The sequence below is a fragment of the Notolepis coatsorum genome, assembly GCF_963971535.1.
Source record: "Notolepis coatsorum genome assembly, chromosome: 18".
Lineage (NCBI taxonomy): Eukaryota > Metazoa > Chordata > Actinopteri > Aulopiformes > Paralepididae > Notolepis > Notolepis coatsorum.
This window is the reverse complement of record NC_140182.1, coordinates 23,059,225-23,083,516: the sequence shown is the minus strand read 5'-3', so window position 1 is coordinate 23,083,516 and position 24,292 is coordinate 23,059,225. Positions and strand designations below refer to the sequence as shown.

The 24,292-nt window shown below is 47.2% G+C and overlaps 1 protein-coding gene across 1 annotated transcript in view; it reads right to left on the bottom strand.

The window, feature by feature from the left end:
* Positions 1-24,292, bottom strand: part of ambra1b (autophagy/beclin-1 regulator 1b) — a gene marked incomplete at its 3' end in the record, with an annotated part of 130,033 nt that overhangs the window by 19,758 nt on the left and 85,983 nt on the right. The window contains exons 17-22 of the mRNA XM_084335105.1: positions 17,159-17,272; positions 10,432-11,272; positions 9,016-9,046; positions 8,711-8,850; positions 2,079-2,416; positions 1,768-1,986 (exon numbers count right to left, since the gene is read on the bottom strand). Coding sequence (XP_084191231.1) covers positions 1,768-1,986; positions 2,079-2,416; positions 8,711-8,850; positions 9,016-9,046; positions 10,432-11,272; positions 17,159-17,272 — 1,683 coding nt within the window. The remainder of the gene's footprint in view (positions 1-1,767; positions 1,987-2,078; positions 2,417-8,710; positions 8,851-9,015; positions 9,047-10,431; positions 11,273-17,158; positions 17,273-24,292) is intronic.

The following is a 24,292-nucleotide window of genomic DNA, read 5'->3' as shown; positions in this document are numbered from 1 at the left end:
AAGAAACAGCGTTCGTGACAGGGGAGGGTTGAATTGGATGATACGAAATTGGGATGGGAGAAAATATAGAAAATGGGAGAAAAAGTGGATCAAAAAAAAAAAAAAGGATATACTGTTAAAACCCATAGCCTTCAGTTTATATAAAAGTATGTCAATGAGAGAGTGCCCCCGCCCCTCCGCGGATGCCCCCCCCCCCCCCCCTCCACGACGGCCGGCGCGTCAGTGACGTCACTAGCCGGTGAGCTAGCGTCGCTACTGTCTGCACCAAACCGAGCGTAAAAGGAGTTGAGCTGGTCCGCGAGAGAGGCGTCGGCACTCCCCATTGAGGGGGCGCTGACTTTGTAGTCAGTTATCGTCCGTAGCCCTCGCCATAAGCCTCTTGTGTCATTCTGTGCCATTTGTGTCTCCATTTTGTCCGCGTATGACCTCTTAGCAAGCTTTACAACCTTGCGCAGAGTATAGACTGTTGCCTTATACTCCTCCACGTTTCCTGACTCTCTGCCCAGGTTATAAGCAGTGGTGCGAGTTCTCAGAGCTGCTCTGATAGTACTGTTGTCAACCCACGGTTTCTGGTTCGGGTAAACCCGCACCTTTTTCGTGGGGACGATACTATCAGCTAGTGTTGTTATAAAACTAACAACAACATCAGCAAACTCGCTAACGCCGCTGGAGCTCGTCTGAAACATACCCCAGTCGACGTCATCGAGTGCGTCCTGTAGCGCCGTCTGATTGGTCGGACCACTTCTTTACCTCACGTGACACGACAGCACCACGTGATCTCTGCCTGTAAGCCGGATAGAGAAAGATGGAGTCATGGTCCGATGTGCTTGTTGCTCCCGCTAGTGGCGGACCGGTATTGCCTTGTAGCCGGCTCTGAACGGGGTGTAGCAATGATCCAGCGTATTTCCTCCCCTGGTGGAGCAGGATGGCATCACTTTCTTCAGATTCGCCTGGTTAAAGTCGCCAGCTATGATCATGGCTGCGTCCAGATGTTTGATCTGGTGGATGTTGAGATGCCCCTGTAGCCAGGGCCCTGACGGTATTCGCTTGGGGTGGGATGTACACCGCCGTCATGATAATGGCGGTGAATTCTCGGGGGAGATGAAACGGTCGACATTGAATGGAAAGATGTTCGAGATCCGGGGAGCATGAACTGGAGAGTATCTTAATCTCCTTTGGGCTAGTCCAGTCGAACGTACATTTGCCAGTAAAATGGATGGAATCGCCGGTCGGTAAGCACAACTTTTTTGCCTTATTCTGATTCCGCTCCTCCTTCCCCTGTGTTTCTTATTTGTCCTGCCGCCTTCTTTGTCTTTGTCCCGCCTGATCTCTGATGGCCAATCTTGGCATAAAGTGTTGCTAAACTCCTCTTTAAGTCCGGAGTTTAGGTCTATAAGTGACTGTCGGTCGTATGACGTCCCCGCCAGTGTAGTTTTCATAAAAAAGGTATTACAAATAAACATAATAACTAAAAGTGTGCACAATCTTCACGGAGCAAAACCGACGGCGACTGACCTGGGTCGCGCCATCATCATCCATCCAAGACTAGCTCTGTAGTGAGTTAAACTGAACAAGCTGGTGAGGAAGGCTAGCTCTGTAGTCAAACTGCACAATCCATGCTGTTCCTCACTGCTCCTCACTGGGGAGCTGGGAGAGAGTTCAGGTTCCTGACAGCCTGGTGTATGAAGCTGTCTTTCAGTCTGCTGGTCCTGGCTCCGAGGCTCCTCATTCTCATGAAAAAACATTGTGAGGGGTGGGTGATGTCACCCACGATGCGTAGTGCTTTGCGGGCCAGGCGTGTATTGAAGATGTCCTGGAGGAAGGGGAGGGGGGCAGCAACGATCCTCTCAGCTGTTCTGAACGTGCGCTGCAGGGTATTGCGGCAGGATGCTGAGCAGCCGCCGTACCACGCGGTTATGCAGCTGGTCAGGAGGCTCTCGATGGTGCCCCGGTAGAAGGAGCACAGGATGGGCACAGAGGCACCAGCTTTTCTCAGTTTGCAGAGATAATAGAGGCGCTGTTGAGCTTTCTTCGCGAGTGATGTGGTGTTGGTGTTCCAGGCTGTGTGAGGTGCACACCCAGGAATTTGGTGCTGCTCACTTTCTCCACCATTGCACCGTTGATGGTCAGTGGAGGGTGCTGGGTGTGCACTCTCCGGAAGTCGACAACAACCTCCTTTGTTTTCTCCACATTAAGAATTAAGTTGTTGTTCCTGCACCACGTGGTCAGTTGGCTCACCTCGTCCCAGTAGTGAGACTCGTCATTGTTTTTAATGAGCCCCACCACAATTGTGTCGTCCGCAAACTTGACGAAGAGGTTGGTGTTGTGTATTGGTGTGCAGTTGTGGGTCAGTAGTGTGAAGAGTAGGGGGCTGAGCATGCATCCTTGGGGGGCCCCAGTGTTCAGGATGATGGTGCTGGATGTCCAGCAGCCAGTTGCACATCGAGGCGCTCAGCCCCAGCAGGTCCAGTTTCACTATCAGCTGTTGGGGGATGATAGTGTTGAATGCTGAACTAAAGTCTATGAACAGCATCCTGGCGTATGAGTCCTTAGTGTCCAGATGGGTGAGAGTTGAGTGGAGGGCAGTGGAGATTGCATCATCGGTGGACCGGTTGGCCCGATATGCAAACTGGAAGGGGTCCAGGGAGGGAGGGTGGATTTGATGTGTTGCATGACTAGCCGTTCAAAGCACTTCATGATGATGGGTGTCAGAGCAACGGGACGGTAGTCATTGTAGCAGGCTGGAGAAGCCTTCTTTGGGACCGGGATGATGGTAGTGTCTTTGAAGCATGTGGGGACAGGAGGGCGGCTAGGTGGTGCAGTGGGCAAGGCGCTCACCACCAATGCAGGAGACGCTGGGTTCGAGCCCAGCTCTCCGCATTGCTATCAGCTTGGCTGGTCGTTCATACTAATACAATTGGCAGTATGGGCGGCTAGGTGGTGTAGTGGGCAAGGCACTCGCCACCAGTGTGGAGACGCTAGGATTCGCGTGTTCGAATCCAGCTCTCCACATTGTTTTCAGTTTAGCTGGTCGTCCGCAGTAATACACATTGGCCGTATTACGGGGAGGGAAACTGAAGGGTGGGGATCGGGCGTTGTGAACAAGCGACTCCTACAAGTCGGTTGGTGCGCCTGCGCAGTAGAATCAGGAAGTGTCGGGGGCAGCGTGAGCCTCCCACGCGTTACTCCTCGACACTGAGAGATCGAGCTGCGCAGGTGAAAAGATGCGACTGCCGTTACCTCAAGTACCAGAGGGGACTTGTGCTATGTATGACTTAGTCCACATTGCAGCCGGCTTGTGGGAGGCAAGAAACAGCGTTCGTGACAGGGGAGGGTTGAATTGGATGATACGAAATTGGGATGGGAGAAAATATAGAAAAATGGGAGAAAAAGTGGATCAAAAAAAAACAATTGGCAGTATTAGGGGGTGGGAAGCTGATGGGTGGGGATCGGACGTTGTGGACAGCGACTCCTACAGGTCGGTTGGTGCGCCTGCGCAGCAGAATCAGGAAGCGACGGGGGCGGTGTGCCCTCCAAAACGCAGATCCCCGACGCTGAGAGATCGCGCTGTGCAGGTGAAAAGATGCGACTGCCGCTTCCTCGAGTACCGGAGGGGACACGTGATGTAAGGCTTAGTCCACATTGCAGCCGGCTTGTGGGAGGCATGGCCTAACAACGTTCGAGACAGGGGAGGGTAGAATTGAACGATACGAAATTGGGATGGGAGAAAAATAGAAAATGGGAGAAAAAGTAGATGTGGCATGTGGGGGACAGCGGCTTGGCTCAGGGAGGTGTTAAAGATGTCTGTGAAGACATCAGTGAGCTCTGCTGCAGTCTTTCAGCACCCGCCCGGGTATGTTGTCTGGGTCCCCAGCTTTGCGAGCGTTGATCCTGGAGAGGGATTGTCTCACGCTGGCTGGGGACAGCACCTGGTAACCTGGGGGGGGGTGTTGTCTTCTGTGCAGGAGTGCTGTTGAGGGCTTCAGTTTTGCAGACACACAGGAACATCTTCCTGTCTCACATTTTCCTTGTTTGCAACCGCAGTGGACTACCTGCAACACACTATCAGGGGCCGGATTTGTAGTCATCCAGGTCACTTTTTACTCGCCATCCTCGATGTGCCACCCATTGCCAACGGGTGAAGGGGCACACATTATAGCTTTCAATGAATGTCTCATTATAACTGCTTGGTAATTTGCCCTTTTGCAGTGTTGGTACAATGTGTCACTTGTCGGGGGCATAGAGTTCTGGGATGTCCCTTCGCCATATTGTATCCAACGATAGTTTTTTATGTGGATTGGATTAAGAGTTAAAACTCTGAGACAAAACCTCTCGAGTTTGTCCCGTCTACGATAAGCCCGACAAAAAGGTGTGGGAGCAACGCATGAGCCCTGAGCGCCGCCCTCAACTGCAGGTAGAGAAAGAATGATACTCCGGGGAGACCTCTGTAAATTACGCCATGTTTGAATCACGTGGGATACAATCGGACCATATCGTAGTTGGCATTTTGATATAAGAGTATTAGAGTATACTACATCCTGTAGTCTTTGTGGTGAGATCGCTGCTGCTTCTAAGGATTGCTATGACACAGCAATTTCAGGGTTAAACCAGCTCATTAGGGGTCTCAGCGAAAAGGACCAAAAGTACAACTTAAAATCGGGGATTGTAAATCCTCCAACCTGTTTCTTACGTTGAGTGATAGTTCTTTTGAGTCTTGGGCGTTTGTTATTCCAAATAAATTTGGATATTATGGTTTGTGTCTTGCGCCAGTGGTCTATTGGAGGAGGAAGGGGGAGCATTGAGCTAACAATTTATCCTAGGAAGTATATTCATTTTTATTATGGATGCTCGTGCCTGTAACGAGTTAGGTAGGCCCGACCATCTATCCAGATCTTGGTGTATTTTATTATATGTGCCTGTAAAGTTATATTATTATTATCTGGTTTAGCGTGGGAAACATCTCTATGCCTAAGTACTTGAAGTGGTCAACTATGGGGATGTCAGCCGGTAGTTGCACCACCTTGGTCAACTCATTCAGAGGTAGACAAGCTGATTTGGGCCAGTTAATTTTGAATCCTGATAGTTTGGCAAAATAGTCTATTATATTGAGTACATTTGTGGCCGAGTGGGAAGGGTCTTTCATAAAAAATTGTAGGTCATCCGCATAAAGAGCAATTTTGTGTTGTGCGTCGTTGATTATTATAGGGTCAATTTTATCAGTTTTTTCTAATAAATTGGGCTAATGGTTCGAGGGAAAGCGTGAATAGTTCAGGACTCAGAGGACAACCCTGTCTTGAAGATCTGGAGACCAGGAAGAGTGTGGAGCATATTTGCTGACGGTGGGGAGTAGAGCACTTTAATCATATGTATAAATTCATTACAAAGTCTCATGGCCTCTAGTACAGCCCAAAGATAAGACCATTCTAGTCAATCAATCAAATTTATTCATATAGCATTTAGACACGACACTTGTCAACCAAAGTGCTTCACATAGCTAAGAACAAAGAAAAGTATAGAAAAAAATTAAAATAAAAAAACAACGGATAGACAAGGAAAACAGAACACCACGTCAACAAGCAAGGCAAGAGTCAAAGTGAGTCAGGGAAGGCCAGGCGATATAGGTGGGTTTTGAGTTTTGATTTAAAAGACTCGATGGAGGGGGCAGATTTAATGGACATATGCTGTTCCAGAGGTCAGGGGCTGCGGCCGCAAAAGCACGTCCCCCCCTAGACTTGAAATTAGACCTACGGGTGGTTAAGAGACCCTTGTCAGCCGATCTGAGGGCCCTGGCGTTGGTATAGGGGGTGAGGCGGTCTGCTAGGTAAGCAGGGGCCTTACCATTAAAGGCTTTGTAGACCAATAGGAGGACCTTGAAGTCTATTCTAAAGTGCACCGGGAGCCAGTGGAGGGAGGCAAGTATAGGGGTGATGTGAGATCTCTTCCGGGTACCTGTGAGCAGTCTAGCGGCAGTGTTTTGGGGTAGTTGTAGATGGGCTATGGTGGATTAAGCCCCAGGTACAGGGAGTTACAGTAGTCTAAGCGTGAAGATATGAAGGCGTGAATGACTCTTTTCAGGTCTGAGAATGGCCTTGATCCTGGCTATGGACCGGAGCTGGAAAAAACACTCCTTCACCACCGAGTTTACCTGCCTATTGAAGGAAAACTCTGGGTCAAAGAGCATGCCCAGGTTTTTAACGAATGGCTGAATGAACTGACTCCTACTGGTCGGTCAGGGCGCCTGCCTGCTCAGCGGGGAGGGGATCTGTGAGAAATAGCGTGAACCTCTGCACACGTTATGTTCCCACAGTGAAACTCCTCGCTGTCAGGTGAAAAGAAGTGGCTGGCGACTCCACATGTATCGGAGGCGGCATGTGGTAGTTCTACACCTTCCCCAGGCCGACAGTGGGGCAATGCGCACAACGACCAGGAAGGGAATTGGCATAACAACTAAATTGGGATGGGTGAAAAATACAGAAATCCCAAATTTTTTATAAAATATATATATATATATTAAAATGTTTAAATCTCAGCACATGGGCGGCGCGTGACCAGGAAGAAAACAAGCACTCCATTCAACCTTTATGTCAACAAAGCTCTTTAATTACATCACATAAAAGTAAAAGCAAAAGAAAAGCATTTGAAGTGTACAAACCGATATAGCAGTCTGATATAGCAGTAATATTTGGTGACAGTTTGTCTCTGTGTGCCAGTTGCCATGTTCTAAATGTCGTGGCCCTACTAGTGTATTGTAATGCTGACCAGTCAGGGTAGAAGTGGTTCAGTATAGCCCCGCCCCCTCCCCCCACCAACACACACACACACACAAAACAGACACATGAACAGCCAAAACTTTTTTTTGTCTCTTTTTTTAAAGTTCATTAATCAAGTAAAGCCAGGAGGAGCATTCAGATAAATTTGTCTCTTTTTCATCTTGCAGCACAAATTTGTCACTTTCTTTCTAAACCACTAAGACGGTTATTAGCAGGTTTTTATTCCATACATGCAGTAAACAGCTTCGTCTCTCGGTCCGCACGCGCACAGCTCCACGACGACAAACCAGTGAGAGTACGGTCTTCACTACCTGCAGGTCCTTCCCACAGCTCCACGACCCCCCCCCCCCCCGAGCGGAAGACCCCCCACAGTAATGTCACTATGCAACAGGAGCCCGCGGGGGTCACAGAGGTCGTACAGCGGTCGCATTGTATTATAAAACTGACACAGTGAACCGGGGGTGTCAGGGCTTCGGGACCGCTGTTTGACGTGGGTTTATATGGTGCTTTTAGTACAAATGATCAGTGGCTGATTTAAATGTCCGCGAGGCTCCAGAGCCAGAGATGGAGGAGCACCTCTCCACACAAACACACTGCTCACCTCACCATACAGAACCCTACCAAGCATTTAAAATATGAATAGCTAAGCACATGGGTATTTAAAAATAAAATAAAAATAAAAAAACGGAAAAAAGGAGCCCATCTAAAAGCCGTCTTGAGGGGCTGAAGGTCAAGTGATATGCTGAGGACGCCTCTCTCTTTCTCACCGGCCCACACAGCAACGAAGCAGTAGAAATCTATCAGACACAAATAAAAACAAGAGCGGTTGATAAAAAAAAAAAAAAAAGAAGAAGAAAATATTCAAGTTTTGTCTCTGGTTTCCTGGTTCAGCCGGAGTTGTTTGGGGGGGGGGGGGGGGGAGAGCAGGAGGCGGGGCAAGTATAAGCTCTCTCGCTCTGCCGTGGTCACATGGTCACACCCGCAACGGGAAGAGGGGCTTGAAGACTAGAAGAGATGCTACATCGTGTTCCCAGACGCTGAGGAAACAAGCGCACGTGTAGAGAACACACGTCCAGACGCAGCTACACACATTCAGAAATACACACACAGAGGCAGCTACGCACATTCAGAAATATACACACACACAGGCAGCTACGCACATTCAGAAATACACACATACGCAGCTACGCACATTCAGAAATATACACACGCATACGCAGCTACAGAAATATACACACACAGCTACGCACATTCAGAAATATACACACATCCAGACGCAGCTACGCACACATTCAAAAATACACACACAGCTACGCACACATTCAAATATACACTCGTCCACATACGCAGCTACGCACATTCAGAAATATACACACATTACGCAGCTACGCACACATTCAGAAACATACGCAGCTACGCACATTCAGAAATATACACACATTACGCAGCTACGCACACATTCAGAAAACATACGCAGCTACGCACATTCAGAAATATACACGCACACATACGCAGCTATGCACACATTCAGGAATATACACACATACGCAGCTACGCACATTTAGAAATATACACCCATACGCAGCTACGCACATTCAGAAATATACACACACGCATACATACGCAGCTACGCACACATTCAGAAATACACACAGACACGTCCAGAGTTCCTCTTCAGTGCTCGCCAAGCGCTGGGTGTTCGGTGCTTCCAGTGGGGGGCAGAGCTTGAGAGGCACCTCAGTGAACACCCTCCAACCTCCACCACGGTGAGTCGTGACGGGGTCAGAGGTCGGGGGGGGGGGGCTTCACCTCATCCCTCCAACATCAGGGCGTGGCCTCAGCTTCCTCCCATCATCCATTGAGCCCAGAGGAGGAGGAGGAGGGGTGGTGGGGGTAAAGGCAGAGGAGATGGACAAGTAGAAGGAACGGGTGGTGCACACGTCCTGACGTAGGTCCCGCCCCAGTGCACACCACTTGGCACCAAAGCACAGCAGTGCAAGTGGAAGGGTGGGTGGGGGTGATGGTGCTCGTCTGACCTGGAGCCCGTGTGGAGCTCAGACTCGTCCGCGCGGACGCCTCCCTGATGAGAACGTGCCACCGGTAAGACCGCGTGTCCGTCACGTGACAATCCGTGTTTTGTTCAGAAACGATAAATGTTGCAGCATAATTATTATAATTTTTTGAAAAAGAACAAAAAAGAACATGCAGCAGAGCTGTGATTGGTTAAGCTTCACCGTCGTGTTACAAAGCCGTCCATCATGATTGACTTGTCTGTCCTGGGGGGGTCAGGGAAGAGAACAGAGGAAGGGGATCCGTAAAAAAAAAAAAAAAAAAAAAAAAAGAGAAAAAAAACAGAATATATATATATATATTTTTTCTTTTACTTGGAACTAAAAAAAGAAAGTGTCTAAAAAAACTGCAGGTGAAAACGACGTGGATACGGCAACTGAAGAGAACTGATTTTGAGATGGTTGGTGAACACATCAGCTGCTGCCCCCCCCCCCCAGCCACCCCACAAACACACGCTCCTTCCAACAAGATTCCCACAGTTACAATTCTCACTTGTCAACATAATCCTATAGGACACAATTACACATGGTACAAAAGAACAGGCTTCAGCGATGCTGAATTCACTCTTTTTAACACCTCAATCACACGTATTTCACATCAAAAAAACAAATATATATATATATATATATATATATCACATGGCACCGAATGCTGCACATAGGAGAAGCTGTGGTCTCTGCGAGTCTGTTTGCGCGTGTCTCGTGTCTCGTGTGTGGTGGGTGTATACCGTGTTCCAGGCCCTGTTCACATGGCACTTTGAGTTGAGTAACCTCGTCTTCTGTCATGCCATTCTGCCTAGAGAAAGGGACCAACCCCTCCCCCCCCTCAGCTGGGCTGGTCTTCAAGTAGAAACCTTTCTGACATGGAATGATCGATACAACCAGGGGCGTGTTTCAGCTCCTATTAATTTAGTTTCCTTAAGTGCGATGCCAAGTGCACGCCGGTGCACAGGGAGGAGCCAATGCAGAGGAGGGAGGAGCCAATGCAGAGGGAGGAGCCAATGCAGAGGAAGGAGGTGCCAATGCAGAGGAGGGAGGTGCCGATTCAGAGGAGGGAGGAGCCGATGCAGAGGAGGGAGGAGCCAATGCAAAGGAGGGAGGAGCCAATGCAGAGGAGGGAGGAGCCGATGCAGAGGAGGGAGGTGCGGGCTCCTTTCCTGGGTCCCTTCAGGACGTCCTGTGCAGAGTGGAAGCAGCACCTGCTCCTCCCAGTGACATAAGGCTGTAGAGGAGAAGCTGAAACCCAGCGTCCACAGGTCCGTTTTGGGCCTTTTATTTTATTTTAACACATTATCTGCTGCTTCCAAGTGTAGCTCGATGGTGTGGCTGCTGCGAGAAGGATTGATCTCCTGTTGTACGCGACTGGAAAGCCCTTCTCCTAGTCCTGACCCGAGTCCTGTGTGGGCGGCGGTGGTGACTACCTGCTGTAAGGGTCACCAGAGTAACCGTCTCGGCTGCTGCGGCTGTTGTTGTTGTTGCCATTCCTCCCGCCACCGCCGCCGCCGGGGTTGGGGAAGGGCGCGTGAGAGGAGGAGGACGAGGAGGAGGAGGAGGAAGAAGGGGAGGAGGAGAAGAGCAGGGAGGCGGAGGACGGGCCCGGCAGGGACTCGTCCTCCATCTGTCCCGCTTCGAACACGTCGTCTATGTCCATGGCCAGAGACAGCGCCGGGCTCTGGTCTGAGCGGAGGGTGGGCAGGGCCGGTCCCCACATGGGTGTCAGCATGGGTGCCAGCATGGGTGCCAGCTGGGGCTCACGGGGTGCCGGATGCACCAGACTGAGGCGCTGGGTCAGGGTCTGGGTCTGGCTGGGCTGGGGGGCGATGCTGAGGCGCTGGGTCAGGGTCTGGGTCTGGCTGGGCTGGGGGGCGATGCTGAGGCGCTGGGTCAGGGTCTGGGCCTGGCTGGGCTGGGGGGCGATGCTGAGGCGCTGGGTCAGGGTCTGGGCCTGGCTGGGCTGGGGGGCGATGCTGAGGCGCTGGGTCAGGGTCTGGTCCTGGCTGGGCTGGGGGGCGATGCTGAGGCGCTGGGTCAGGGTCTGGGCCTGGCTGGGCTGGGGGGCGATGCTGAGGCGCTGGGTCAGGGTCTGGGCCTGGCTGGGCTGGGGGGTGATGCTGAGGCGCTGGGTGAGGGTCTGCGCCTGGCTGGGCTGGGTGATGGTGATGGTGAGCGGGCAAGAGGAGGAGGAGGAGGCCACGGCGGCGCCAGGCGAGGAGGAAGAGGCCAGCGGGGCGTGGTCAGCGCTGGGCCGGCCAGCCCCCGTCTGGGAGCCGCGGTGGATGCGGTGGCTGACAATGATGTTGTTGCCGAAGCCGCCCATGGAGGCCATGGTGGTGCTCTGCTCCCGCTGCACCACCGCCGTCATGCCGCCCTCAGCGATCAGCCGGCGGATCCTCGCCAGGGCGTCTTCCCCCGACGCGTACTCTGGAGCATCCCCTGCAGGCAGGGGGAGGTAACACAACATGGTGTTTTAAATCATGCATTTCAGAAAAACATCGACTTTAAATGCTTCACTAATGCCTTCACTTAGGTCCCTCCCTCTGTGTAGCCTGTAGTGTACAGTCTAGTGGACGTGTTGGATCATTATTTCACAATTCTGCTTTGTGTCTGTTTGGAAATTACTTTGTTGCTGAAGTGACTATGAAAGGAAATATTATGTCATGGCTTGATGCACTGAAATAACAAAGTACCTGCGAGTCAATGCTTTGGGGAGAAGGAATTGCTCTTGCCTTCCTGGATCTCCTGCTGGTAATGAACCGCTATCCAGAGATATTGACGCTCACATAGGCGCTGCTTTAATCCATTTCTATCATAGACAAAACTAAATCTGCCCCAAATTGCCATTCCCCAAACTGACTGACTTGACAGCCGGACTCCCAACTCTCCTGAACAAACTCAAATGTAGCTCTCGGTTTGGGATTTGAATGGGAGCAGGAATGACTTAATGTTAAACGGAGCTATTTCTTAGTGTCGTATGACAGGAAATGTAAATGGTCACCTCTAGACAGTTGTACAAACAAATGCATTCCACACAGCTGTAAACAAACAGTTGATAGGATTCCATCACATAAAATCTGTTATCTGTGATAATGATCTAGCTAACTGATGCTACCATAGCTATCCAACCAGGGAGAGAAAAGAATAATGAGAAAACTAAATGTTTTGACAAGTCAGGAAGTAAGAGAGAAGCTGAAACAGCCATGACACACTATGTTAACATTGTTAATGACTCACGTTACAAAAGCAACAATGAAGCATGACGAGGCAAACCTTCCGGTCTACTGAGGTCATTCTGCCTACAAAATAAAAGTGTGAGAACATACTGTATGATCAAATAATGTTCATCTGCCATTATGCTTTGCTTATACTTTTATGAGTAGCAGCTGTCTATACCCCGGTTTATTCCACACTTGATTCACTGAAACGTATAGAAGTGCATACCAGTTGGTTTTTGCACAATACGTCAGGCTGGTTGTCTCCGAGAATAATGTGAGCGCCTAAATGCGTCCAGAGTGAAAAGGTTTTGGAACCACTGCGCTAAACTTAATTTGAGTGGTTTTTTGACATGTGGGTCATTTGAGATTCTTGCTTTGCTGCAGACCATTCTCTCTGTGCCATTAGCCCCAGATCCAGACAAATACCTTTCTATCGACACATTTTGATGGAAGACCAATTGTCACAACGCAGAAATCTCTTCTTTAACACTTTGAATGCCCATCACGAGATATCTCGGGATATCAGCCCGCGGGTTGAATGCCCATCACGAGAATTCTCGTTTTATTTTTTTTATTAGCGATCTGAATTCATATTTCATCAACCGAGTCTACCGTTGGTACAGCAGCCCCGCCAGGCGCTCAGATGTGAAAAAAGCGCCCCCTATCGTCTCCCAGATGGTAATGCACCCTTTTGGATTGGACTCAATGAAAATGCATGAGAAAAAAAAACTCCGGAATCCACATTTTACTTCTCACGCATGTAACCGGAGCCGATCAGCTTCATTCTCTCAGCACAGCGTGTAATATGTGTTTTACAGTATACGCGTGGGATCAATAAAAGGATCGATTTTTGGAATGGCGATCAGGAATTGGAATTGGTTTTCACGGAGATATAAGCTTTTCCCCTATAATGTGATATGGCTGTTTGACTGTAAGAGCGATCAGGAACTGAGATAATCGGTTTTCAGCGCGCGGCACCAGCGTGCACACGTACACTTATACTATCGATAATCTAGCGTTTATTTGAAAACGATTCATAAATAGGCCGAAAAATTACAACGTTCTAGAATATTACAGTACAGGGTGATCATCATGGAATATTCTTTTTTCTCTTGAAAACGAGGGCTTTTCAAAATGCTATAAAACGGAAATGAACCGATAAAAAAACAATCCGCTTCGACAATGTTGACTGGAAATGAGTCATTGATAATGCGACGGGCAGATTAGACACATAGCCATAATTTAAAACATAGATTAGGCAATATTAATGCTAACATTGAAGTGGATGGTGGGCATTCAAGCACTAAATGTGCGCCCCCTGCTGGGCACTGAAAGTGTTAAGAGGGAACGCTATTCAGAATCTGAGCCTGATTCTATTTGCAGCGATGGAGCTCCAAACTGCCTAGAAGTTGTACAATCCCATCCCAACAGTTAGCATCTCTTCTCCAGCCAGTCCGCCTTGTCACAATAAAGGTTCTGGGAAGCTCACAGTTCTCAGATATACCTAATGTGTGTATTTTCGTGCTGGTGAATAAGAAGTAATTATCTGTACAAATCTGCAATTAGCCAATGATCAATGAATGTATTATAGCTTCAATAGACCTGTTGATAGTTTGAATAACTGGGCTAATCACAGTTCCGTTTCAAAACAGATAATCAACCGGTAACAAACGTGCCATACATAAGCCAATACTGGCCTCTATCAAAATTATATTTTAAAGTAATCTGTCATTTGTTTTAGAGGCAACAAGTACCCTTCCAAGTAGAATTTGGCGCCTTAGTTTTAATGGGCAGCTAGTGTTAATTTGATTGGGGGGAATAAGCGGCATTCTGTGCAGCACACTGCAGCAGCTACCGAGGCAAGAAGGACCTACATGCCAGAACAACCTTTTAATTAGCCGGTGGGGAAGGCGGTTAGCAGATCCAGTCCCAGAGCATGGAAACCCCACAGGACCGTGAGGGCTGCTGGGGCAGACGGATAATGACACCACAGCAGAGGACCAGAGGAAATGACAGGCCAGAGGGGAAGAGAGCAGATTGAATTATGCTAACCGAGGCAGGTAATAGCCAACCTATCAGGATCCTTAATGGGTCTACTTGATTGCGACAAACGATTGACATTTCCATGGCAACAAGGCAGAAGTTGTGATGACTGTGGCGGCACAGCGCCGGGACCAGAAGTCTTTTTATTTGGACCAAGTGGTGGATGGACACGGTGGTGCCAGGATGTCCCGACAGCCCACAATTTGTTTTACTTAAAGGGATAGCTCAGATATCTGGAGCCCTATTTCCTCTTTACCAATGATGTTTTCAATCACCATGCTGTTCCTCATACTAGCTCCAAATAGTTGGCCACAAACTAAAGCTAATGCAATGGGGTCAAGCTCCTGTCTGCACACGCTGACTGAAGGCAACTAAAATCTAGTCCACAGTGCGCACAAAGTAGATTTCAGTGAGCTTCAGTCAGCTTGTACGGGAGCTCGACCCCATTGACTTTGCATTGGTTTGTGGCTAACTAGCCGGAGTTAGTATGAGGAACAGCATGGATTGTGCTGAGAAACGACTCTTCCAAAAACATAATTGGTAAGTAGGAAACAGAACTAGGGCTCTAAAATGTTTTAATAAATAAATAGATCCAGGAAATAAATCTGATAACTGCCAGAGTAACAGATATTCCCAAAGGAAAAGTGTTTCAGATGATGCACATCTTCTGATTCCTTTTAAATTGTATTACTTATGCGAACTAGCTTAACACATTGGGTGCCGTTCACGAGAATTCTCGTTTCTGTGCCCCAACTGTTCAGTGCCATAAACGAAGATTCTCGTTTCTGGGTCGATTTTCCTTTCCCCCCCCCGATTTTAATACCCTATTCAATCTCAGGGAGCTGTGTTGCCTGAAAAAAATGCATACTGGGAATCCGAAGGTGCAGTACCGGCCGCATCCTACCAGGCGGCGGTATCGAGCACCATTTCTAACATTGTATCCTGGGCTGTGGGATGACCCCAGGTCTCGGATAAAAAATTTTCTTCTGGGGCGAGGCGCACAGTTGTGCCGGTTACATTGAAGCCCGTCAACTATGCCCGTATGTTATGGTCGTTTATGCCGTCGAGCAAATGGACATTGGATCTACCAGATGGCGATCAAGAAATTGGAATATTCTTTTTGGATTACTCTCGGCCACAGGTAAGGGCGATTTGACGACAATTCTAGCTTGATCCTGCAATGCTTTCATACCGATCGGGCTGATAACCGTTTTTAGTGTTCAATGCGAATGCCGTTACTGACGATCAAATAATCAGAAACTACCCCACCCCCACTTTCATGCATTCATGATGGAACATAATACATATATTGTAGATTTGAATCCGGAACAATAGCGGGTTCAGGCAAGAAACGCTAGCGTCTACAATGTAATCGACGTGTAGGACTATAACTCAGCATTTCATTAATTACGCTAGGCCGCTCTAAAACCATACTTATATTCACCACGGTATAACACGGGAATGTATGGATGGAATTCTTTTTCTTTTTTGAATCTTGACCGGAAGAAACCCAGTGTCAAATGACTATAGTATTATATCCATAGCTATAATATAGAATATAGCTCTACTAACAAGGTGACGGATTACATTGGTTTAATGGGTGGCATGAGGCTATGCTCTTCCCGGAAGAGGCGTGGCACAGAATGTGTTAAATGGGTCCCATTATGCTATTTTCCCTTTCCTTTAGTGTGTTATACAGTTGGAGGTGCATGTGAAATGTCTGCAGTTACAAAGTCCAAAGTCCACGCCAAAGGGAGTAATCGACAGAAAACTCTACTCCTGAAATGCCTTGTTTGCAGTCCAGCCTCTCTTGCTAGAATGCATAATTTGTAGTCCAGCCTTTCTTGCTAGAAAGACTGGTTTGTAGTCCAGTCTTTCTGGCTAGAATTCATCATTTGTAGTCCAGCCTTTCTTGCTAGAATGCCTGGTTTGCAGTCCAGCCTTTCTTGCTAGAATTCATCATTTGTAGTCCAGCCTTTCTTGCTAGAATTCATCATTTGTAGTCCAGCCTTTCTTGCTAGAATGCCTTGTTTGTAGTCCAGCATTTCTTGCTAGAATGCCTCGTTTGTAGTCCAGCCTTTCTTGCTAGAATGTCTTGTTTGAAAGTCCAGTCTTTCTTGGTAGAATGCCTTGTTTGTAGTCCAGCCTTTCTAGCTAGGATGCCTCGTTTGTAGTCCAGCATTTCTTGCTAGAATGCATCATTTGTAGTCCAGTCTTTCTTGCTAGAATGTCTTGTTTGTAGTCCAGCCTTTCTTGCTAGAATTCATCATTTGTAGTCCAGCCTTTCTTGCTAGAATGCCTTGTTTGTAGTCCAGCCTTTCTTGCTAGAATTCATCATTTGTAGTCCAGCCTTTCTTGCTAGAATGTCTTGTTTGTAGTCCAGCCTTTCTTGCTAGAATTCGTCATTTGTAGTCCAGCCTTTCTTGCTAGAATGCCTTGTTTGTAGTCCAGCCTTTCTTGCTAGAATGCCTTGTTTGTAGTCCAGCCTTTGTTGCTAGAATGCCTTGTTTGTAGTCCAGCCTTTCTTGCTAGAATGCCTTGTTTTTCTTCCATTACACATCTCCTGCACTGTGTAACAGTATTACAACGATACATTCTAGTCCTGACTTCAGTGTCTGTTTTCAAATATGGCGGCTCACTCGTAAACATTCTCCCTTTTCTACCTAAACTGTTCACTAAAATATGTTTTGACAATATTTTAGGCAAGAAATGGGATATGCAATTGCTGGATTTTCATTCATATTTGATCTGCAATGCCTAGTTTCACAGTTCGATCTGAATTTCCTGAGCCAGATGCCTCTGCGCACTCGGTGTGGGAAGCAGCATCTCATTTGCATTTAAAGAGACAGGAGCCACAACAGCCTGTTCCAGACTGATTGAGCATGATGTTCTGCACACACAGCCTGTACAGCTGTAATTAGGTGCTTTTTGACCATAAAATCATGCAAATGTTTGAAAATATGAAGCTGGGAAATGGGCATAATATGGGCTCTTTAAACAATAAAAACTAGCCTTTCCAACACTGAGAGGTAGAGCAGACTACAGTATGAGTATGAAGGTTTACCAGTGTTGGCTGTGGAGGTGCTAGTCTCTGTCGAGGCGTCTCCCAGGGTACCATCTACGGCCCTGTTGTTTTCAGCTCCACTGCTTGTGGATGGGCGCTCTTGCACAGCCTCTCCTGAGGAAACACAAAGAGGCTGATGGTCAATGCTACTGTCCTCGACAACCAGTGTCCCAAACGCACGTCTCACGCACTGTCTTCTCCGCTACAAAAGATTTAAAAAGGGACAGGCAGCACAAATCTGTTCTACTTGAAATTAGTTCAGTTGCTGCAAACCTTATCAATACATGTTTAGAAACAGATGGGGTTGATAGCTAAGCTAGCCAGCATGAACCAACCTGATCAATACATGTTTAGAAACAGATGGGGTGATAGCTAAGCTAGCCAGCATGAACCAACCTGATCAATACATGTTTAGAAACAGATGGGGTTGATAGCTAAGCTAGCCAGCATGAACCAACCTTATCGACCTGGGCCTTGTGTCACAAACTACCACCCCTGCATTATATATGATTAGATTAGATCTAATTTTCCTTGAAGAACCCGTCTCCTGACCTAGAACCTACATACATACCTAGAACTTACATAGAACCACCTGATAAGGAACCTGATGCACCAGATGTTTGTTACACAGAACCACCTGAGAAGGAACCTGATGCTCCAGATGTTTGTTACACAGAACCACCTGAGAAGGAACCTGATGCTCCAGATGTTTGTTACACAGAACCATCTGAGAAGGAACCTGATGCACCAGATGTTTGTTACACAGAACCATCTGAGAAGGAACCTGATGCACCAGATGTTTGTTACACAGAACCATCTGAGAAGGAACCTGATGCACCAGATGTTTGTTACACAGAACCATCTGAGAAGGAACCTGATGCACCAGATGTTTGTTACACAGAACCATCTGAGAAGGAACCTTATGCACCAGATGTTTGTGACACAGAACCATCTGAGAAGTCGTCCTTGGAAACTGTTTGGAAAAGGGCGGGAACTTTAAAAAATAAAACACTTGGCAGGTGATTGGATGAAACATCCGTCAATCACGGGCTAACTTCAACCAATCAAATCAACGAACCATATGACGGAGTAGGAGAGCGCTGAAGAGGAAGCCAGCTATGTAGTTAGCATGCCGGTAGACGATTATTGTAAGGAATTAAGGCTGACCCAGATTAGTCGACTAATCGATCGAAAGGAGCCGTAGTCGACTGCCAACCTCTTAGTCGAATGCAAAAAAGAAAAAATTATATATATATTTTTAATCATTCTTTAAAAAAAGCAAAGAGGCCTACAACTAGAAGCGTGGCTAACGCTAACGGCGCATATACCAGAGATGCTATATGCCTAAGAAAATGGGCACAGAGGCACTGACAGAGGATTTCACCCGTCTAATGAACACACTAGACTAGACAAATATCAAGATGTAATATCAAGATGTATCCATCAGTGGCATGCTTTTGCAGAGGACAAGAAGCCTTCAGTCGACTCCTTCAGACATTAAGCACCACAGCCGAAATGGAATACATTTTTTAAAATTTTAATAAAAAAAAAAGTATAATTTCTTTTTTTGCACTACCAGTCGACTATCGGCAGATTTCGCCCAATCAAAGTCGACTATCCAAATCCTTAGTCGGGGACAGCCCTATAAGGAATACAAAAAAACAAAAAAAAATTAATTCAAAGGTAACAAATACCTAAACCAGATCTGTAGCTGCCAGCAGTTCCTCATAGACACTGATTGGTCTGAACCACTGCGGTTCAACCACAAGCGCATAACTTTAAGCCTGACGGATCTCAAGCTGAATCAAGCTGTTTGACGAGGTCACCACTCAGCCCCCCCCTCCTCCACATGGTCACCCCTCAGCCCCCCCGCCCCCCCCCCCATCACATGGTCACCCCTCAGCCCTCCCTCCTCCACACGGTCCCCCCTCAGCCCCCCCTCCTCCACACGGTCACCCCTCAGCCCCCCCCCCCCCCTCCATCACATGGTCACCCCTCAGCCCCCCCTCCTCCACATGGTCCCCCCTCAGCCCCCCCTCCTCCACATGGTCACCCCTCAGGCCCCCTCCTCCACATGGTCACCCCTCAGCCCCCCCTCCTCCACATGGTCACCCCTCAGCCCCCCCTCCTCCACATGGTCAGCCCTCAGCCCCCCCTCCTCCACATGGTCACCCCTCAGCCCCCCCTCCTCCACATGGTCACCCCTCAACCCCCCCTCCTCCACATGGTCAGCCCTCAGCCCCCCATCCTCCACATGGTCACCCCCCCCCCCCCCCCCCCCCATCCATCACATGGTCACCCCTCAGCCCCCCCTGTCAGGGGCGCCTGGTGGTACTAAATCCAGATTGACCTCTGCCATTGGAAAGAGGAGATTTGGCCCGATCCATAGATGTGTGACTTAGCCATAATAAGGTCATTTATAGGCCTGCTATTCTATATTCATATTTCAAATGTCCAGATGGCAAAATTCAATACTGTATCTATAGAAAACCATGTAAATCATCTGCCCTTTATTCATTTGCTTAGATGTTTAGTACACTTGATCTCCAGAAGGTGCTGAATGAGCTCAGTGGCAATGTTTCATGTCTGGTCAATGTTAGCATGGTGTTATTCACTGTCAAAGAAGGAAAAAAACAAAAATAATCATTTATATTCTCCTTTGGTTCATTACAATGTACTCAAGCATAGTAACAGACACAATATGTCTGACACTGGGAATACATTCCCTGAGATCCATAGATGTCCATAGAACATGCAAATGGACCTTGTAGAAGTGTAGCAATCTTCCATATACTTGGGTATGTACTTTTAGGCGAAGATATGGCTAGGGCTTAATAGGTTAAAAAGATTTTTGCGGGTCCAAAATTAATGTTATTGTTTACATGTTGCATGCATGTATCCCCTCCCTACTTCCCATTCCTCCACGTGGAATGCACCTCATTGGATAAATTACATGCTGGTGCTCTAATGCGACATCTATTGGAAGAATGTCATACATAGCACCTTTAACTAAAGAAAGGGTCTTAGAAAAGAGCGGTAGCTTCCTACCACTTGTAGAAAGTGTGTCTTAACTCATTCTGCGCCAATCACGAGAAAAGTCGGGTTAACTCGCCAACCGTTCAGTGCCAATCACGAGAAAAGTCTGGTTTTAATCGTTATTTCTTTTATTAGCTATATCCATTCATTTTTCATCCATCCAGCCTGATGTTATCATTGGGAATGGGTCTGAGCTTGCAAAAGGGCAAATACCGCCGCCTTCCAGCCGGTATTGCACTCCATTAGAAACAATGTAGTTTCTTTTCTGGGCCGATCTGAGCCGTGCGGGCGGGGTTTAAATACTCCGGCAGGACGAGCGTTTACAACCATACATCTGCAAGGCTGCCCCCCCCCCCCATTCATATGCAATGCCGCACAACATGGGACGGACCTCCGCGAGCAGTACTTTTTTTTGCATTACATCAGAGAAGAACACTATATATCAAATCTTGCGTTAATCTGATATTTCTTTCTCCCGCGATCGAAGCTGTGTGTGTGGACTGTGTTGTGCTTTTTACCGTTGGCTGTGGTGGGAGGGGGGCGAGCGCCCCGCTACAAGCCCCATTTCATGGGTGCATGAGGAAGGATAATAACGATAATCTAGCGTTGATTTCAGGAAGATTCGATAATCACGCAAAAAATGACAACGTGATAAGTGGATTTCACTAAAGGGCTATTATCGCGTCTTTTCCTGGGATTACTAAGAATCACCAAAACTATACTCATATTCAAAACGGTATAAAACGGAAATGTACGGATGAAAAAACAATCTGTTTTTTGCATGTTGACCAGAAGCAACTCACTGACAATCGACGGTGTTATTAGACCCATAGCTAACAAATTGTTGCTGGTCTCCGTGCACAGATTAAATTTTTTATTTTATCTCTTCCCACTGCGACTATGGATAGGGAATTTCCTTATTTAATTAAAATGTTCACGACAACATGGATGCATGTACTCTGCCAGCACGTTTAATATCCATAATACTAAAGGTTTGACTAAGATTTGTATGACATTTTATTGTAAAAAAAATAAAATAAAAACCACCATTAGCATTTTCATGTCACGCACCACCTAGAGGGCGCTCACGCACCACAAGGGGTGCGCGCACCACAGTTTGGGAACCACTGGACTACAGCAATGGCGTTCTAGCCAGAAGGTAAACAGCGACCCCTGGCGCTGAATGAGGGAAAAAACAGCCGTCCTCGTCACCTGCTGGACCAAGGAAGAAAATGTAAACACTGATGTAAGGAGGACTGCCACATCACTGGGATGCTGCTCGCTAACAAGCTGTTGCGGTACTGGCTAATGGCTATAAGGTGTTGTGAACGAGCTGAAGGTAGTTGGTTGCTGGTGCTGTACTGGCTAATGGCTAGAAGGTTTTGTGAACAAGCTGAAGTTAGTTGGTTGCTGCTGCAGTACTAGCTAATGGCTAGAAGGTTTTGTGAACAAGCTGAAGTTAGTTGGTTGCTGCTGCAGTACTGGCTAATGGCTAGAAGGTTTTGTGAACAAGCTGAAGTTAGTTGGTTGCTGGTGCAGTACTGGCTAATGGCTAGAAGGTTTTGTGAACAAGCTGAAGTTAGTTGGTTGCTGGTGCGGTACTGGCTAATGGCTAGAAGGTGTTGTGTGTAGGGATTAGGGCTGACCTTCATTTTTTTTTTGGAATTCGAAGCTTCGGGGCCGATATTCGATTTTAATTCGAAGCTTCGAGATAAAAAAAAAATTAAAATTAAAAATATTTTTAATTTATTTTTATTTTTATGTTGTGGGACTTGTACAGCACTTTGTTCAACTTTGTCAGTGCTGTAAAGTTTAAACCTTTTTAAATCTTAGACAAACAAAACACTTTGCTTTCATGAAATATTGTAAGCCGTCATTTGAGGCTTTATAAAAGCAGCACAATGAACACAAATCTGTCAGTGCCGAGTCCGACCTCATCTTAACACTTTGGTCGCCAGGCTTATATTCTTAATATACCATCCTCCGCCAGCTCTATTTGTCTATGGGGATGTTTACCTTCTTTGCAGGGCTATAACTTTTTAAATTGTATTGCTAAATTGACATTACTATGGCCCATTCAACGTCAAGTATCTATTGTTCAGGGTGTAGCAACGTTATACTTTTTCATTCACATATTCATACTAAAATACGGTCTAAAGTATAAGTATGTTTTTATCGTTTTCTGCAGCTTTCTCCAGAACGTGATTTATAGCCCCAAATGCATTATATTGATGATCAAATACAGTTTGATAGGAATCTGCGCGAGATAAAAAATTTCAAATGGACGTGCTTCTAGAAGTTACTACTGATCATCTGATGTTGACCGGATGGGGGGGGGGGGGGGTCGTTTATAATTCCGTGGCCAACGTTAGATGATTCATCTAGTGTGGGTGATATGATCATTAGAGCAGTTAGTATCGAACACGTTAAAAAATAACGCTGAATCTTACGGTAGCTTCCTCATAGCGTTGGGCGATGAGCGTGGAACAGAAATATTGCTATTATGGGATGTAGAAATATGCGATCCATTTCCAGGTTGTATAATAGTATATACGTCCAAATCATGTTTATCGAGTTATTGGTAACGGATTGCTATCCGTTGTGTCTAGCTCGAGTCCTGGGACTATTACAGAGTGATCGGTATTACAGAGTGATCGGACCGAATTGAAATGAGCACCAGCTTCCATTTCCTGTTTCCGCTCTGGGCGATCCGCCGATCGGCCACCAGATGGCGCTCTTGAACCGTTGGAGAGTTGAGAGGGGATCAACAGTAGATCTCAAGACTCCGGGGGAGAAATATGATTTTGATCACAGATTTTTGAAATATTGATATCAAAGACGTGGTACGGCATCTTTGGCAGAATGAGCATGGCGGGGAAAGACGTGCTACGGCGTTTTTGGCGACCATAGTGTTAAATAACAAACAGCATTGCTTGTTGTAGTTGACAAAGAGAGGCAGAGTTGAAAAAAAATAAAAAATAAAAAATGTAATAACCGAACAAACAAATGAACACATAAATGTACTGAATTGTTATTTATTATTATAAAAAAAGAAATACTAATACTTATATTATCATAAAATTTTAGTCATACATTTTTGTCATATCGGGGCCGATATCCGATATCAATATCGGAGCATCCCTAGTTGTGTGCGTTGCTGTGGACTCCAACACGATGTCTCAGCAGGATGTCTCATTAGCCTAGGCCTCTCCAAAGGCTTCCGTTTAAATCAAAATGCTGAAGCATCAGGGAAAGTAAATCTGACTCATAATATGCTTCGTCTCTGGAAGCAGGTTATAATTCAAAAACATTTATCCACTTTTTCTCCTCCTATTTTTCTGTATTTTCCTCCCATCCCAATTTAGTCGTTATGCCAATTACCCCCTCCCCTTCCTGGTCGTTGCTCGCATGTGCCCCCCACTGGTCAGTCTAGGGAGCCCTGAAGTCTATCAGATGCTTCCTCCGATACATAGGAGACAGCCAGCAGCCTCTTTTCACCCGACAGCGAGGACTCTCACCGGGGAAGTGTAACGCGTGGTAGGATCACACTACCTTACCCAGTTCCTTCCCTCGCTGTGCAGGCGCCCTGACCGACCTGTAGGAGTCACTGTTTACAACGACCAGAATACAGCCCACCGGCTTACCACCCACCGGCTTCCCACCCGCTGACACTGCCAATTGTGCCAGTATGACGACCGCCCAAGCCGGAGGGACCGCTGACAGCCGGATTCGATACCAGTGTCTCTGCGGTGGTAGACAGACGCATGTAGTTACTGTGTGTTGTTGTAGCCACCGGTTAATTCGCGATTTTTTATTGGTTTGTCATGACAAACCAATTACATAATCCAACATATGTGTAAAGGCACAACATATTCCAGTTAAGGGTATATTTTTTTAATGATTCGTTACGGCGTAATCAATACTTCCATTTGTATAAATTGCGTTAAGCAGAGCCTGGCTGAGGAGCTGGCTGAGGAGCCCGTCCAGGCTCATGCGCGCGCTCGGCCAATCAGAGCAACGCGGAAGGACAAGTGGGCTGCCGAAAGTATTCACGCGTCTGGTGCTGTGTGTACCTGCTGCTGTGTGGGAGGTGCTGTG